General features: G+C 61.7%; 3 protein-coding genes across 6 annotated transcripts; 1 reads left to right on the forward strand and 2 right to left on the reverse strand.

Moving 5' to 3' along the window:
- Nucleotides 1-693: 693 nt before the first annotated feature.
- On the reverse strand, nt 694-3,158 carry TMEM249 (transmembrane protein 249). The gene is made up of 6 exons (XM_063079303.1): nt 3,149-3,158; nt 2,414-2,638; nt 2,182-2,276; nt 1,314-1,509; nt 1,125-1,210; nt 694-882 (listed from the first exon to the last, which is right to left on the reverse strand). The coding sequence occupies exons 1-6, from the start codon at nt 3,156-3,158 to the stop codon at nt 694-696; spliced, it is 801 nt and encodes a 266-aa protein (XP_062935373.1).
- Nucleotides 3,159-3,342: 184 nt separating this feature from the next.
- On the reverse strand, nt 3,343-6,717 carry FBXL6 (F-box and leucine rich repeat protein 6). 4 transcript variants are annotated; one of them, XM_063079658.1, is made up of 9 exons: nt 6,302-6,717; nt 5,520-5,678; nt 5,308-5,353; nt 4,911-5,042; nt 4,729-4,836; nt 4,529-4,642; nt 4,229-4,460; nt 3,896-4,142; nt 3,343-3,585 (listed from the first exon to the last, which is right to left on the reverse strand). In XM_063079658.1, the coding sequence occupies exons 1-9, from the start codon at nt 6,700-6,702 to the stop codon at nt 3,435-3,437; spliced, it is 1,590 nt and encodes a 529-aa protein (XP_062935728.1). In that variant the 5' UTR covers nt 6,703-6,717; the 3' UTR covers nt 3,343-3,434. The 4 variants fall into 4 exon arrangements, with proteins under 4 accessions (XP_062935728.1, XP_062935727.1, XP_062935726.1 ...); XM_063079657.1 differs by having other exon boundaries at nt 5,290-5,353; XM_063079656.1 differs by having other exon boundaries at nt 3,497-4,142.
- A 478-nt stretch (nt 6,718-7,195) lies between these two features.
- Nucleotides 7,196-9,356, forward strand: SLC52A2 (solute carrier family 52 member 2). Its single transcript, XM_063079642.1, has 5 exons — nt 7,196-7,278; nt 7,387-7,616; nt 7,732-8,608; nt 8,705-8,828; nt 8,917-9,356. Exons 2-5 carry the CDS (start codon nt 7,487-7,489, stop codon nt 9,127-9,129), a joined length of 1,344 nt encoding a protein of 447 aa, XP_062935712.1. The 5' UTR covers nt 7,196-7,278; nt 7,387-7,486; the 3' UTR covers nt 9,130-9,356.
- The last annotated feature ends 6,331 nt before the right edge of the window (nt 9,357-15,687 follow it).

Raw genomic sequence — 15,687 nt, forward strand, 5'->3', positions numbered from 1 at the left:
GGAACATGGGACTGGGGTTCCAGCAGGCATGCAGAGCAAGAGCCATGGGTCTACACCTCCCAAGAGGCATGGCACCCTGGCCTAGGACATCTGCAGCCCACTCCCTGAGTGGTACGCTGCAGCAACTTTGGGGGGAATCTAGTCCAAAATACATCCCCAGGCACAAGGCTTGTCCTCTTGCTCTACCCTGTCCCACTGCTGGTTGGACAGGGAAGAGGCACCTAACCCAGACTGAACCAGTCAGATTCTGACTCCTGGATTCCACTTACTGGCTAACACCTCTGCGGTCAGGTAAGACCAGTTAAGTGCTGCTAGCCAAGAGGGTGAGTCCTGAGCCTAACTGGTGATAAATCCAACCTCTTAGAGGCCTGGCTGCATGCCACCCTCGCCCCAGCACCATCCCCATCTTCAAATCCAAGCTCTGGGGCTTGCACCAGCTCACTGGAGTGGATAGGCTCCCTGGGGCCCTGGAAGGTGTTGCATTAGGGGAAGACCCTTGACTGGACCCCCACCCTCAGTCCCCAAGAGAAAACCAACGAGCTGGCATCAGGAGGCAGCTTTATTGAGAGGAAGGCCAGTGGGTGGGACTCGCCTGCGGCTGCCCCAGACTGAAAGTGACAGGCCCGGGGAGAGGTTGGAGGGGAGAATGCAGTCCTGGGAGTAGGGGGCAGGAAGGAGGACAGGCCCGCAGAGTCACACCTCCAGGTCGGACAGAGAGCGGGTTGGCTTTCTGTAGATGCGGTTCTTGCGCAACAGGATGCCTGGGCTGAAGGTCGACCCCAGAGGCCAGTGGCGGACCACGTGCCGGTAGGACGTGGCCAGATAATCGAAGTAGTTAATGTTGAGTTTCCGGGCGATGTGACGGCCCAGGTATTCCGTTTGCTGTGGGAGCGGGTGGCGGTCGCTTTCTCCCGGACAGGCGAGGCCCCACCGCGGCGCCTTCGAGCCGCATCCCCCAGCCCCTCTCCGCGTCTCCGCGAGGCCCGCTGAGACCCGGGAGCAGGACCGCGCTGCGCTCGTATTTATCCTTTGCGTGCGAAACGGCCCCATCCCAAGACCCTAAACAGTGGTCGTGTCATCTCGTCCCGTGGGGGTGGAGGGCGCGTGTCTGGGGCTGGACCCACCTCGTAGCACTCCGACAGCTGCACCAGCACCAGCGGCTCTAGCTTGTGACCACAAAGGACCAGCTGGAAGAAACACCTTCCGTAGGCTGGCGGGGGGCGAGCCTCTCAGCGGGGCCGCCGGGGCCTGTGCGCCCCTCCCGTCCCTCTCCCGTGCACACCCTCCTCCGGTGCCCGCGTCCCGGTAGTCACCGTCGGAGCTGAGCGCCAGGCGCACGTAGAGCAGGTGCATGGGCCCCTGGCACACGGTGCGGCCCTCGATGGAGAAGTGGTACAAGCCGCGCGCGTGGTTCAGCACCAGGCGGCGCCGCGGCAGCGACGAGATCATGAGCCACAGGCCCACGCCCATGCCGTACGCCGAGAAGCCCCAAGTCTCCTGCTTCCGCACCTGCCGGCGCCGCGGGGACCACCTGAGAGGCCGCGGGGCTCGGCGACGGGGCTCTCGGGGCGGGGCGCGCGGCGGGGGCGGGGCCGTGGGGGCGGGGCGGGTCTGTGGGGGCGGGGCGCGCGGCGGGGCGGGTCTGTGGGGGCGGGGCGCGCGGCGGGGCGGGTCTGTGGGGGCGGGGCTCCAGGGGCGGGGCGGGTGTGTGGGGGCGGGGCTCCATGGGGCGGGGCGCGGGGCGGGGCGGGTCTGGGGGGGCGGGGCTCCAGGGGCGGGGCGGGTCTGTGGGGTCGGGGCGCGCAGCGGGGGCGGGGCGGGTCTGTGGGGGCGGGGCTCCAGGGCCGGGGTGCGCGGCGGGGCGGGTCTGTGGGGGCGGGGCTCCAGGGGCGGGGTGCGCGGCGGGGCGGGTCTGTGGGGGCGGGGCTCCAGGGGCGGGGCGAGCGGCGGGGCGGGTCTGTGGGGGGCGGGGCTCCAGGGGCGGGGCGGGTCTGTGGGGGCGGGGCGCGCAGCGGGGGCGGGTCTGTGGGGGCGGGGCGGGCAGCGGGGGCGGGGTGCGCGGCGGGGGCGGGGCTCCAGGGGCGGGGCGCGTGGCGGGGGCGGGGCTCCAGGGGCGGGGCGCGGGGCGGGGGCCCGGCCTCAGCGGGGGAGGCCCTGGGGGTCGCGCCCAGGAGCTCGGACCTCTCTCACGAAGCCGAAGCTGACCAGGAGCAAGCAGACGACGAAGAGTAGCGTCCCCTTCCACAGCGTGTCCAGGTAATAGTCGAGCACGAAGACTGGGGGCAGCGCGGCGGCGGCGCGTGAGGAGACCGGCCCCGGCCCTCCTCCCGGGACTCCGGCCCCGCCCCGCCCCGCGCAGGCCCGACCCCGGCCCTCCTCCCGGGACTCCGGCCCCGCCCCGCCCCGCGCGCACCGTCGGGCTGCAGCTGCGTAAACGGGTAGAAGCTGTTGTTCTTGAGGCGCCTGGCCAGGTGGCGCTCGGTGCAGAAAAGTCCTAGGGCCCAAAGCTGAAAGCGCTTGCCGCGGGAGGTCGTGGGCAGGCTGCTGGCCCGGCCCCTGGGGGTCTGGGTCAGGCAGAGGCTGTCAGCCTGGCGGCTCGCCCGCCGCTCCCGTCCACTGCCCGCAGTCGCGCCCTTACCTGAGAGAAGGTCTCCAGGGCTACAGTCCAGCAAGGAGCAGGAGCTCGCAGGCGACCGGCAAGACAGACACAGGCTGGGCTGTGCGCGAGTTCTAGAAGTTCTGGGCGGCAGGTTCTAGAAGGGGCCCCTCTGTTGACCACCCTCTGTGGTCACCCCTTCGGGGAGTCCTAGGGTCAGTCCCCGCGATGGGCGTGCCCTTCCCGGCCAGTCTCCACCCCACCGTTGACACCCTGTACAGCCTGGTTCACAGCCCTCATCTGAAGAGTGGATGGCAGGGCCTGCCTGTGGCTCACTGGGGAGAGTGTGGTGCGGATAACACCAAGGCCACCGGTTCGGACCCTATATAGGGATGGCCGGTTAGCTCACTGGCTAGGCGTGGTGCTGACAACACCAAGTCAAGGGTTGAGATCCTCTTACCAGTCATCTTAAAAAAAAAAAAAAAAAAATGAGTGGATGGTTTAGACAGCCCGGGCTTAAACTGGAGAAACCTGCAGGCAGGTGCCCCTCACCCAACCCCATGGCTGAGCAGGGCTCCCACCTCCCCATCAACACAACCATGGAGCTCTGACCTCAGTGTCCCTGAGGGTGGGACACACACTCAGTTTAAGATTCCAGCACCCCCACAACACACACAGGCTCTGGCTAACTGGTTCCATCAGGTATAACCTCTGCTCCTTACCCCTACTGCAAGGACCACACGGAATTTCTAAAAACGTTTTATTGTAACAAAATGCTCAAACATCAGAAACTGGGAAAGGGTGCAGAGTGGGGCTGGCTGGCTGAGGCCTTTGGGGTCTAGCTGGGGGAGGCAGGGCTGGTAAGCAGCTGCTCCAGACACCACTGGACTTCCTCCAGGCCCCGGTGGGCCCGCTTCAGGCCTCTGGGAAGACAGCGGCAAGACTCCAGGTTGAGGTACAGCAGGCCTGGGCAGCTGCTGATCACAGAGCTGTGGGGGCAGGGCAGGCCATGGGGAGTTGAGGTGCTACCCCGAAGACCCAGGACCCAGAAGGGCTAGACCAGGCTAGGGAGCCCATCTGCCTGTGCACCATACCTGGCCCTGCCACCCTCAGCCATCAAGGCCCAAGCCCAGGACCCGTGGCATTCCCAAGGCCAACCCCAAACAGGGGCTTGGCCAGTATGCACTCTTGTCTTGGACCCCCAGAGGTATGAGGCCAAATAGCACACTACCTCTGGGCCCTGGGCAGACAGGGCAGCAAACCATACTGGCTCCAAGGGCCTGGGGAGGGAGCGCTGACCTGACTGTGCTTGGTGTGACCCGGGTACCCCTGAGGTTGAGGGAGCACAGGGCCGGCTGTGAGGCCCCAGGGTTGCCTGAGAAGGCAGCTAGGGCCTGCTCCAGGTCCTTCTCGCTGAAGCCCTGGCCACTCAAATCCAGTTCCCGCAGGGTGTGGTACCACTTCTGTGTCAACAGGGGGCTGCCCTCCTTGGCTAGAGTAAGCCGGTCTGAGATGCCATACAGGCCCAGGTGAAGCTGCTCTAGCTCTGAGGCGAGAGAAGTGGACATGAGTGGCAGGGGAGGCAAGGGTCCTCACATTCCACCTGCCCAGCCACCACCCAGGGACACTGACCCTGACATGGCAGATCATGTAGGCCAGCAGGCGTGATACGGGCACAGCCACGAAGATCCAGCAGGCGCAGTTTGGGGGAGCCGTGGAGCAGGCGAACAAGGACCTCGTTGCTCACAAAGTTGCAGGTGGAGCTGGCGAGGCAGAGCTCCTCAAGGCTGGGGAAACCTGGTCCGGGAGCTACCCCTCTCCCAGAAGGCTTGGGTAGCCACATCAGGTTCAGCAGCCGCAGCACCTGGGGGCAAGGCCCAGGCTGCAGATAGGGAGTGGGCTGACAGGTGGGAGAGGCGGGACATCAAGTACCTGCAGCTGCGGGCAGCCTTTCTGCAGAGCCTCTACAGGTAGCTGGAGGGGAGTGATGTTGCGGGTGATGCCAGTGCTCACCTCTAGGACCTGGAGCTGGGGGCAGCAGCTGCCCTGCAGAGGTGGGGAGAGCATGGGTTCAGTGGCCTGGCAGTCCCCCATTCAGCATCTGGCTCTGCTCCCACCCATCAGCAACCTACCAGCAGTGCACCCAAGATGGCTGTTGTCTGGGAGCTGTAGGTCAGCCACAGCTTGCGCATTCGGGGCCCTGCCTCTTCCAAAAAGCTCACCACAGCTGTGGACTCCACCTGGGGACCCAGCACAGGGGTACCTGTCACCCTGGCCCAGGCTTCTTCAAGAACCCTTGGGACACAGGCCTCACCATGGAGTGCTGTAGGTCCAGGCTGTGGAGCTGGCAGCAGGATTTGGCTAGCATGAGCAGAGTGTCAGTGGTCACACTGTGGCAGTCTGAAAGCTTGAGGAAGGTAAGCCGAGGACAGGACTCACTAACCAGCTGTGGGAAGACAGAGGGCCAACTGGCAGCTGGTGCCAACCCCACTCTGCTGCCTCACCGATGGCCTCCTTTCTGCCCATGCCAGGGCTACCTGGGTGTTCCCACCTGACACCTCCTTGCTGGAGGAGACAACAGGAAAGGAGAACCAGGAAGGCTGGCTCCCCCATGGTGCCTGACCCACTCCCTGGAAGTACTGGACAACCCCAGGATGTCATAGCTGGTGTGCAGGGCAACCGGGAGCTCTCACCTTCAACACGGGGTGTACCTGAGACTTCCAGTGGATGAGGGTCAGCCTCTGGAGCTGTGAAAACCTGGGCCGACAGCAGAGGCAAAGCCACGCTAGTGTTCCCATTACGCCCCTCCTGTCAGCGTCCTCCCCACCCAACACCCTGGTTCAGGGAGACAGAAGGGTCCTGGAGCTATCCACACCCCATACAGGTAGAGAAAGGGAATAAGGAAAAGAGGGAACCCCCTCACCTATTGGGCATAAGCTGCTCCAGGGAAGCAAGGAGCTTCTTCTCCGCCTTGACCCCACCTTTGGCAGGGCGGCCAGCTAGAGGGGGCGACAAGGTCACGGTGTGCCAGAGCGCAGGTTGGGAGGCAGCCTCGTGCCACCGGCGGCATACACGTGCAGCCCTGGGAGAACAGCTCTGCTGAGGGTGCGGGGCATTTTGTGGGTGATGCCCCTCTACCAGCTGTCGCTACAGGGTTTCCTAAGAGGTGGGGACCTGACCTGGCAACTCAGCACAGCAGACACTCCACCTCAAAGCCGGGCTCGTGGGGCTCCAACTGGATCCCCGGAAACTGCGCTCTCGGACAGATAGGTGTGTTCAGACACTTTCGCCCTCTGTCCCCGCCCCCCGCCGGGTGGACCATCGCGGTGAATCCACCTGCAGTCCAAGCCGCTGCACTGGACAGGCTGGGCCGTGGGTGTGAGGACTCGTCAGGCCCTCACCTCATATCTGGCTGAGCGTGGCTCAGTCTGTCAGTTGTAGACGTTAATTGCGTGTGCGCGCCCAGGTGTCCCGTAGCCAACTGACTCGCGCCCAGGTGTGCCCTGGCCGCCTGACTCGCGCCAAGGTGTGCCCTGGCCAACCGATTCTGGCATAAAGACAACAGCTCTGATCCACTGGGGAATGAGCTCCCCTCCGAGTAAAGCACGTCACCCTCGCCAGCGGATCCCAGGATCTTCTTCCAACTACCTAGCTCGCGACCTGCATATGAGGGGTCTGTGACCCAACCCGACAGTGTGGCAGTACCTGCCGAGAAAGGGCGTGGGCCCCTCGGCCGCCACCAGCAGCCCGAAAATCTGTACCAGGATTTCCAAGGGTATGCGGTCACCCCAGCCCGCGTCGGGCTCCTGCTCGGGCGCGGGTTCCGGGTCGGGTCTGAGCCTGGCCTTGGGCTTGGCGGCCGCGCCGCACGGTCCCGGGGGCGACTGCCGCGGAGCGCGGCGGGCGGCGCGCCTTTGCACGCGGGCGCGGGCGGGCCCCGGGCCGGGCAGCACCAGCAGCATGCTGTCCGACTCCAGCAGGTGGCACCCGGAGCCGCGCGGCGACAGCCGGTCCCACCACCAGTCCTCGGCCACGCGGGCCTGCGCTCCGGCCAGCGGCGCCGCCCGGGTTCTGCGCCGGGGCCGCCGGGACGTGCCGGGCGCCATAGCCGTAGACGCGCCGCGGGGCCGCCCCACGGAGCGGAAGGGGCGGGGTCGACTTCCGGGGCGGGCCGACTTCCGGGGCGGGCTTCCGCCGCGGGCCGTGTGGGGGCGGGCCCTCTGGCGGCGTCCCGGGGTCGCAGCCGGTTAGTTGGGGGTCTTCGCTCTGGCCCTGCCGCAACCCCGGCACTGCGGGCTCCAGGCTGGGGCCGCGTCCCTGGGCCGGAGGTTGGCGCCGTGGCTGGGCGGGGAGGCCGCTGGGTGAGAAGCGCGCGGGGCTGTGCCTGGGGGCGCGGGGACACCCACCCGGCGGGGGCCGGCGCGCGTGCGACTCCGGGGCGCCCCTCCGGGCACAGCGCCGCGGCCGCTCGCCCCAAGCCCGACGTGGCTCCTGCAGCCCCGGGTAGCGCGGAAGCCCTGGAGGCGCCGCGCGCGCCCCTGCCCCGGGCCGTTTAGGGGTGGGGGGGTGTTAGCAGCTCAGGCCCCGGTCCTTTGCGACAGGAAGGTCGGCTGCGTCTCCGTCACCATCCCCTGGACCCCACCTGCCGGCGGCGCCGGTCGCGGTCCCGACGCAGCTGCCCGGTAAGTCGTAGCCCCGCGCCGTGGCTCGCCCCCGTTCCCCTGGCCTCGCGAGTCCGACCGTCTTCTGACTCCGGTTCGTGTCCCGCTTGGCTCTTCGCTGCTTCCAAGCTCGAAGAGGGCTTTGGTTTCCAGAAGAGCTGACGACCTAGGTGGGGAAGGAGCCGGCTGTGACCCTTGCCCTGCTCTGGAGGGCCCAGCCTTGGGCTGAATGGCAGCGCCCACGCTGGGCAACCTGGTGCTGACCCACGTACTGGTGGCCCTCTTCGGCATGGGCTCGTGGGCTGCGGTCAACGGGATCTGGGTGGAGCTGCCTGTGGTGGTAAAAGACCTTCCAGAGGGTGAGTGGAGGGAGGTGCAGGCGGCGCCCGCAGGTGTGCCCGGGAGGGCGGGCTGCCGCTATCCTTTGTCCCTGAGCCGTCATGCTTCTGACGTGGCCTCCTCCCTTCTCTGCAGGTTGGAGCCTCCCCTCATACCTCTCTGTGTTGGTGGCGCTGGGGAACCTGGGTCTGCTGGTGGTGACCCTGTGGAGGCGGCTGGCCCCGGGCAAGGGCGAGCGGGTCCCCATCCAGGTGGTGCAGGCGCTGAGCGTGGTGGGCACAGCCCTGCTGGCCCCTCTGTGGCACCGTGTGGCCCCAGTGGCAGGGCAGCTGCACTCCGTGGCCTTCCTAACGCTGGCCTTGGTGCTGGCAATGGCCTGCTGTGCCTCTAATGTCACTTTCCTGCCCTTCTTAAGCCATCTGCCACCTCCCTTCTTACGGTCTTTCTTCCTGGGCCAGGGCCTCAGTGCACTGCTGCCCTGTGTGCTGGCCCTAGTGCAGGGCGTGGGACGCCTTGAGTGCCCACCAGCACCCACCAATGGCACTCCTGGGCCCCCTCTCATCTTCCCTGAGCGTTTTCCTGCCAGCACCTTCTTCTGGGCACTGACCGCTCTTCTGGTCACTTCAGCTGCTGCCTTCCAGGGTCTCCTGCTGTTGTTGCCATCAACACTATCTGTACCCCCAGGGGGCTCAGGGCCTGGCCTGCAAGTAGGAGCCCCAGGAGCGGAGCAGGAAGAGGAGGAAGAAGAGGCCTCACCATTGCAGGAGCCACCGAGCCAAGCGGCAGGCACCACCCCTAGCCCAGACCCTGAGGCCCTCCAGCTGCTCTCAGCCCGTGGGGCCTGCCTGCTAGGCCTGCTGGCCGTCACCAATGCACTGACCAACGGTGTGCTGCCTGCTGTGCAGAGCTTCTCCTGCTTGCCCTATGGGCGCCTGGCCTACCACCTGGCCGCCGTGCTGGGCAGTGCCGCCAACCCCCTCGCCTGCTTCCTGGCCATGGGCGTGCTGTGCAGGTGCACGAGGGTCCCCAAGCCCTCCTAGCGGGTGGACCTGAAGGGTGGGGCTTGGTCCTGGCGCAGCCAACCCTGAGTCTCTGCTCACTCCCACAGGTCCCTGTCAGGGCTGGGTGGCCTCTCTCTTCTAGGCGTGCTCTTTGGGGCCTACCTGATGGCACTGGCAATCCTGAGCCCTTGCCCGCCCCTAGTGGGTACTTCTGCAGGGGTAGTCTTTGTGGTGAGCACAATGGGAATGTGAGGTGGCGGGGGGTTATCCTAGAGAAAGGCATCTCTTGCTCAGCTTGCTGTTGTGTGCTCCCTCTCAGGTTCTGTCATGGGTGCTGTGTCTGGGTGTGTTCTCATATGTGAAGGTGGCAGCTGGCTCCCTGCTGCATGGTGGGGGCCGGCCAGCGTTGCTGGCAGCTGGCATGGCCATCCAGATGGGCTCCCTGCTTGGCGCGGTGGCCATGTTCCCTCCCACCAGCATCTACCATGTGTTCCGCAGCGGGAAGGATTGTGTGGACCCCTGTGGCCCCTGAGCCTGGGCAAGTGGGGACCTCACTCCACCCCACCCGTCTTCATCTCAAGGCTGTCACAGTGCCTGAGTGCACACGGACACACTTGACACCTGCACACTCCACAGAAGAACCTGGCACTTCAGGCCAGGGTTCAACCAAAGAGTAGACCTAGAGCCAGAGACTGTGGGCTTGGCCTGAGGCCTGGGACACTCATGGGATTTGTACAATAAAGCATTTTTATTCAATGAGCCAGAGCTTCAGTCCCGCCAGTACCTGTCCCTGTGCAGACATCTCCCCAAGCTGGCCGCCTCTCCCCCGGGTCCTGGTGCAGCTCTCCTGGGCAGATGCTCATCCGTTCCCAGGCTGCTCTCGCAGATCCTGGGGTCATGTCATCTGAGCCCAGGACTCCTCCCCTCACTGCTTCTTGGAACTGTCTGAGGCAGGATGAAGGCCGGCTCCCAGGGCCCTCATGCTATGGTGGTCAGAGGCAGCTCCTCTTCAGTGTGCAATCAGCAGGGCCAGTGCTCTGCAGCGTGGCGCAAGGGTCAGGATGGCTGTGACATACCAGGGCCCTGTCTCCCCCTTCATGACCTGGGAATAACTGCTTGCCCGCTGGCTTTCCAGGAGTGTTAGGCCAGGGGTTTGGTGCAAGGTCCAGGCACAGAAGACTGTGAGGGGTACTTAGGATAGAGGGGGTATGAGTTCCAGCTGTCTCGGGACCCTTTGGCCTGACAGCATTGTCCCCTTTCCTGAGCCATGAACCTCTCCAGTTTCTAATTCCTTCTGTGATCAAACCCCCAGCCCATTCTTCAGGAAGACTTAGCTGCAGCTGCCTCCTCCCTGGGCTGCTGGTCCTGAGCAGTCTGGGCCTTTGTTGGCATCTGCAGGGAGCAGGTCCTCAGCACTGACCACAGCCTGTCCTGGGCTGGGAGGTTCTCTGGCTCCTAAAGCAAGGGCTGGAGCCACATGGAGGAGAACGAGAAAGAACATCTGACTGAGCCTGGTGAGAGGTGGCAGGGATCTGGAAGAGGGTGTTGGGAGGAGGTTGTACTGGGCACAGGCCTGGGCTCCTGCTGCTGCCTCCACCTCGTGGGCAGCAGGAAGGAGAGGCCGCTGGGGAACACAGCCTCGCAGCTGTGACCCGGTGTGACTGGACTGGCATGGAGACCCCATTCTCGCAGACAAAGGACCCCACTTCCGCAGAGTGTCCCCACAGCCACCAGGAGCGGGCAGTGCAGGCGCTGGGGGGGAGGGGGTTCCTGCCCTGCCGCCCGAGCTCCTTCCCACGATTGTTCTGGTCTCCTCTGGTCTCCAGATGCTCTTTCTAAACTTCAGAAGCCTCTGTCCTTGACTTGGCCTCACATGGGCCTCTGAAGGGTCTGGTCTTCCTCCCTCTTCAACTCCCCTCCCCTCCCCGTCGTGGCAGGACCAGCTGAGCAGGAGAGCTCCGTGGCCAGGAAGGCCTCCGGGGCCTTGACCTCCAGAGCCTCTGGTCTGAGCTCCCTCAAGCATGGGGTAGGGTGGGGGGACAGCCGGCTCCCAGGTGGCCCAGACACGGCCCAGGCCTGAGCGTGGAGGCCACTGGCCAGGCCCCAGCCTCCCTGGGCTCTGGCCACCTGAGGAGGGACAGGGCAGGGGCAGCTTGATGAGGCTCTTTCCCTTTGAGGGATGGGTGGGTCCTGAAGGGTTTTAGGGGGTGGGGGGCTGGCAGGTTGGGGGTGAGCTTTGGAAGTCACTGTGGTGGGGAATGGAGAGAGATGCTGAGAGAGGAGGAGGTGGTGAAGCTGGTGGCCTGGCTATGGCGTCAGGGCTCCCGGTCTCACGCCCCACAACACTGTGCTCTCATGCCCTGTCCATCCAGGGCTGCGGGCTGCTGGAGCCTCCTCCCAGCTCCTTCCTGTCTTCTCTCCCATCAGGCAATGACCGAGGCGCTTGAGGAGCCTCTGCTCTGCACTCACGTGGGTGTTTGTGTGAAGTGGCCAGGCCGAGAGCCACAGAGGCACGAGCCTGATCCTGTGAGGCACACACTGCCTCCTGGAGAGAAGGGGGCAGGTGGTCCTGAGCCCAGGGGTGGGGGCTAGAGGTGGGCGATCTGAGGAGGCCACTGCCCTTCGAAGTCCAGGGGCTTCCTGTTCATGCCCCATAGGAAATGGGGCAGGTAGCAAAATGACAAGAGGAAGATGGTGCAGGGCCAAGTCCCTGAGAGCCACTCACCCATGGCTGCCCAGGGCTGAGCCCAGGCCTGAGGCCGGTCCCCCCAAGCCCGGGGGTGTCCCTCAGAAGGCAGGATAGCCCACCATTTTGGGCTCACCAGGTCAGGACACTCACACCTCCAGCTGGATAGCAGGTAGCCAGAGGCCCAAGGGGGTGTCTCAGACCTGGAGCTGGAGGAGTTTGGGGGAGACCCCACAGGGAAGGCAGCCACTGAGGCAGGACCTTGGGCACCTGCCCATCCCCAGAGGGGAATCCTCTGCATGGTAAGGTCTGAGCCACAGGCCCACTGCTCCCTGTCCCACAAGGGAATGTCCTCTTGGGTCCATGAAACCAGAGAAGGGCCAGACACAGTGTGGCCTGCCACATGCAGCCTCCTCTCCCGGGTGTGTGTGGCCATCTCACCTGAGACTGATCCCATGAGCGCCGGGGCAAGGCTCACCTGGCTTTGGTTGAATAACGGGAGGTAGGGCCTTTGTGAAGAAAGTCCTGTGGTCCTCGACCTGCTGTAGCACCCAGGCAGTATGGGTCCTGGTGCAACAGCAGGTGTGCGGACACCTGGGTGAAAGAACAGTGGCGTCCCTTGATTTGCTCAGAAACCCCATTGCCCGACTTGGGGACACGGGACAAAGGTCCTTAAGGGGCTCCCTCAACACCGTGGAATACTGTGGAATTCAAAGGTACCTCCCACTTTCTGTGATGTCAGAAAGGGGGGGTGTGGGGAGCAGCTAAATCCCTGGCCAGGGAATGTGTGCAGGTGATCAGCAGTTCCGGAGCCAGCGCCTCTGACCGTCCCCATCTCATCCTGGGAAAACTTGCTGTCTGCCTCCATGAGGCAACTTGGCTTCCTCTGCTCTGAGAACTGGCTTCCGGGGAGCATCCAGGGGCCTCGGAGGCCACAGCATCCCTGCCCTCCCCCGACCACCCTGTGGCTGGGTGTGGCCCATCCTCCAGTCACAGTGCCCACCCTCCTGCCCATGGTGATTGATCTTTTGGGCAATGGCCACTGTGGAATAAATCAGAGGCCACTGAGAGATCTGCCTGACGGGTGTCAGTCTTGAGAGCTATGAAAACTACTCGTAGTGCTCAGGGAGATCACCTGAGAACAAAGGCCCCCCAGAGGCAGGCACAGCTGAGAGGTGGAGAGGGCAGTACCCAGTCGACATCCTGGGATCACCTGAATCCAGCTGTGCCTGGAACTAGCATCCCTCACACTTGGGTCCCCAGGGTCCACCGCCCTCCCAGTGTGTCCAGCCTGGTTCCCACAGTTTGCAGTTTTCTCAGGAACCTTATTTCACTCAGTCCCAGACCACCCCCGAGACCTTCATCTCTAATTACCCAGTACCTAGTCCCCATCTGCCATGCTCTCAGTCCCTGTCCCCAGGCCCTAATTCCTCTAGTTTCCTGAATTCCCAGCCTTTGGACACACACCCCCGACTCAAGTCCCCCAGTTTGCATCAGCACCAGCCCTGATGGCAACTCCCAAGGACTGAAGACCAGACCACCTTCCATCTCACCAGACTCAGAAGCCCTGTGGTTCTAGCACATCCAGGAGAGAGGGGCCTGCTGAGCTTGGCTGACTGCTGGCTGGCAGGCAGGATGGGGAGGAGGACAGTGGCTCTTTATTTAGAAACATAAAGGAATGCGATGTTCTTCATGCTGGCATCCCTGGAACTAGGCCTCTCACCACCTTGGTCAGGGAGCCACCTGCTCAGAGGAGTGACCCCAGCCAGACCATCTGCATTCAGCATGGCGGACCCCAAGCAAGGTGAAGCCAAGCTAGCAAGTGTGCACGTGATGTCCCTGGAGAGCCCACCCTGGGGCTCTGTCTATGTGGTCCAGCTGAGGAAGGTCTTGCCTGCTTCCCACCTGGCCTGGCTCTAGGTGTTCTCATGGGAGGGTCAGACGCCCAGAGAACCCTCCCTTGCAGCTAGGAAACAGGTCAGGAAAGCCTCCAGCTAAGGAGCTAGAGGTGCGGGTCTGGGAGAGGAAGGGGTCCTGGGAGTGTAATAGGGACAGTTGCGAGGAGAATGACAAACTTTCCCCTCGGTAATGAGATGGACGAGTGCCATGAGTCCCACAGTCTGAGCCATCCCAGTCTCCAAGGAAGGGATGAAAAAGGACTCGGGTTTCACTGCTCCCTCAGCTGTCACTGACAGAACCAGCTCACAATTGCTTAAATAAGCAAGGAATTTGTGGGCCCGTATAACTGGGAAGTGCAAGGAATACTTAGTGGAAACTGGGACATATGGAAAATGTAAGGCTTTGAACAAGCAAAGGACATTACTGGTGTCTCTGATGGAAAACGATGCATTATTTAGTGCACACACTTCCAAGGTACTTGATTTATAAGCTTGGTGCCTGTCATTGTCTTTGGGCTATTTTACAATTTTGTATTCGTAGACGACTAAATAACTAAATAATTCTTTTCTGCAGACCTGAAAATATATTCTGTCTGCTGGAGGTTCAATTGATTTCTCTCCATCAGTGGCAGAAAAAGCCAATTGTGCATCCATTGGTGAGTTAATTTCTTTTTTTTTTTTTTTTTTAAAAAGATGACCGGTAAGGGGATCTCAACCCTTGGCTTGGTGTTGTCAGCACCACGCTCAGCCAGTGAGCAAACCGGCCATCCCTATATAGGATCCGAACCCGTGGCCTTGGTGTTATCAGCACCGCACTCTACCGAGTGAGCCACGGGCTGGCCTTGGTGAGTTAATTTCAACATTCCTTTGCTCTACGTAGATTTGTAATTCTTTGACTTCTCCCCTTTTTTTTTTTTTTAAGAAAAATGAAATTTATTGCTTATAGTTTCTGAGGCTAGGAAGTACAATGTCAATCTGGTGGTGGCAACAGTGACCCAGGGGTCTCATATTGCAAGATGCTGGAAGCAGAGAAAGCAGAAACAGACAGACTCCCATGTGCTCTTCTTTTAAAGCCCTCAGAACCATATACCTGACCACCATTTTTAATCAATACAATTGGGCATGGTCTGCCCCTGGCCCCCCAAAACTCATGTCCTTTTCACATGCAAATACAGTCATTTCATCCCCACAGTCTTGTTTCAACTCAAGAGTCCAAAGTTCAAAGGCCCATCTGTGAAATCAGTACAATTTATCTATTTCCAAGATACAACGGTGGGACAAACATAGGGTACATAGTCCCATTCCAAAAGGGACACATAGGCCAAAAGAAAGGGGTATTGGGTTCTGAGCAAGTCCAAAATCCAGCAAGGCAGGCATTAAATCTCACAGATGGTGAATCATGGACCTTGAGTCCATGTTCCATGTCCTCTGCACGCTGGTGTGGGGGTTGGTTCCCTAAGTCCTCGCGAAGCTCTGCTCCTATGGCTTTCCTGGTTGCAGGCCACACTTCAGCAATCCGAGGCTGTCACTCCACTCTGTAGCTCCACAGGTCTAGGGTCTCCTTGGCAGTCCTGCTCTCATGGCCCCACTGGACCTGGTGCTGGTGGAGCTTCTCTGCTGCAGCTCTGACCCCACGTTTCCACTTGGCATTGCTCTAGCAAAGGCTGTCTGCAGTGACTCCGTCCCGGTGACAGATCTCTTCCTGGACCTCCAGACTTTTCCATACATCCTTTGAAATCTGGGTGGAGGCTCCCAAGCCCTCTGAGCTCTGGCATTCTGTGAGCCTGAAGACCTAACACCACATGAACCCCACCAAGGCTTCTGGCTTGTATTTTCCAAAGCTGTGGGTCCAGCTACACCTGGGGTCAATTTAGCCACAGCTGGAGCAGCGAAAGCAGCCAGGGTGCTGGTGCTAGAAGCAGTTTCCCAAGGTGGCCCTGAGCACTGAGCCTGTGGAGGGCTCCTCAAGCCAGTTCCCCAAGACAATTTTGTCTCCCTAGGCCTCTGGGCTTGTAATGGAAGAGGTGGCCCCAGAGGCTTCCACAATGCCTCAGGGCCTTTTTCTCCTTCTCTTGATAATCCCATTCTTTTGTGTTAATCTTCTTAGTACCATTGAATTTTCCTTCTGAAAATGCTCTCTTCTTCTCTACCACATGGCCAGGCTGCAAATTTTCCAAATCATTACCCTCTGCTTACCTTTTAAGTTCTGGCTTTATGTCATGCCTTTGCTGCCATAACTCAGAGCAGGCTCTTACAAGTAGCCATGCAGCTCCCTTATGCTTTGCTGCTTAGAAATGTCTTCCACCAAATACTCTGGTTCACGACTCCTAAGTTCCAACTTCCACACAGTCCTAGGGCAAGAAGTCCTCCGCCAAGTTCTTTGCCAGTTCACAGCAAGGGTGATCTTTGCCCTAGTTTCCAATAAACTCCTTATTTCTATCAGAGACCTCCTTCGAATGGTCCTTACTGTCCATATTTCCGTAAGCATTCTGCTCACCACCATTTA

The sequence above is a fragment of the Cynocephalus volans genome, chromosome 15 (genome assembly GCF_027409185.1).
Source record: "Cynocephalus volans isolate mCynVol1 chromosome 15, mCynVol1.pri, whole genome shotgun sequence".
NCBI classification, from domain to species: Eukaryota; Metazoa; Chordata; class Mammalia; order Dermoptera; family Cynocephalidae; genus Cynocephalus; species Cynocephalus volans.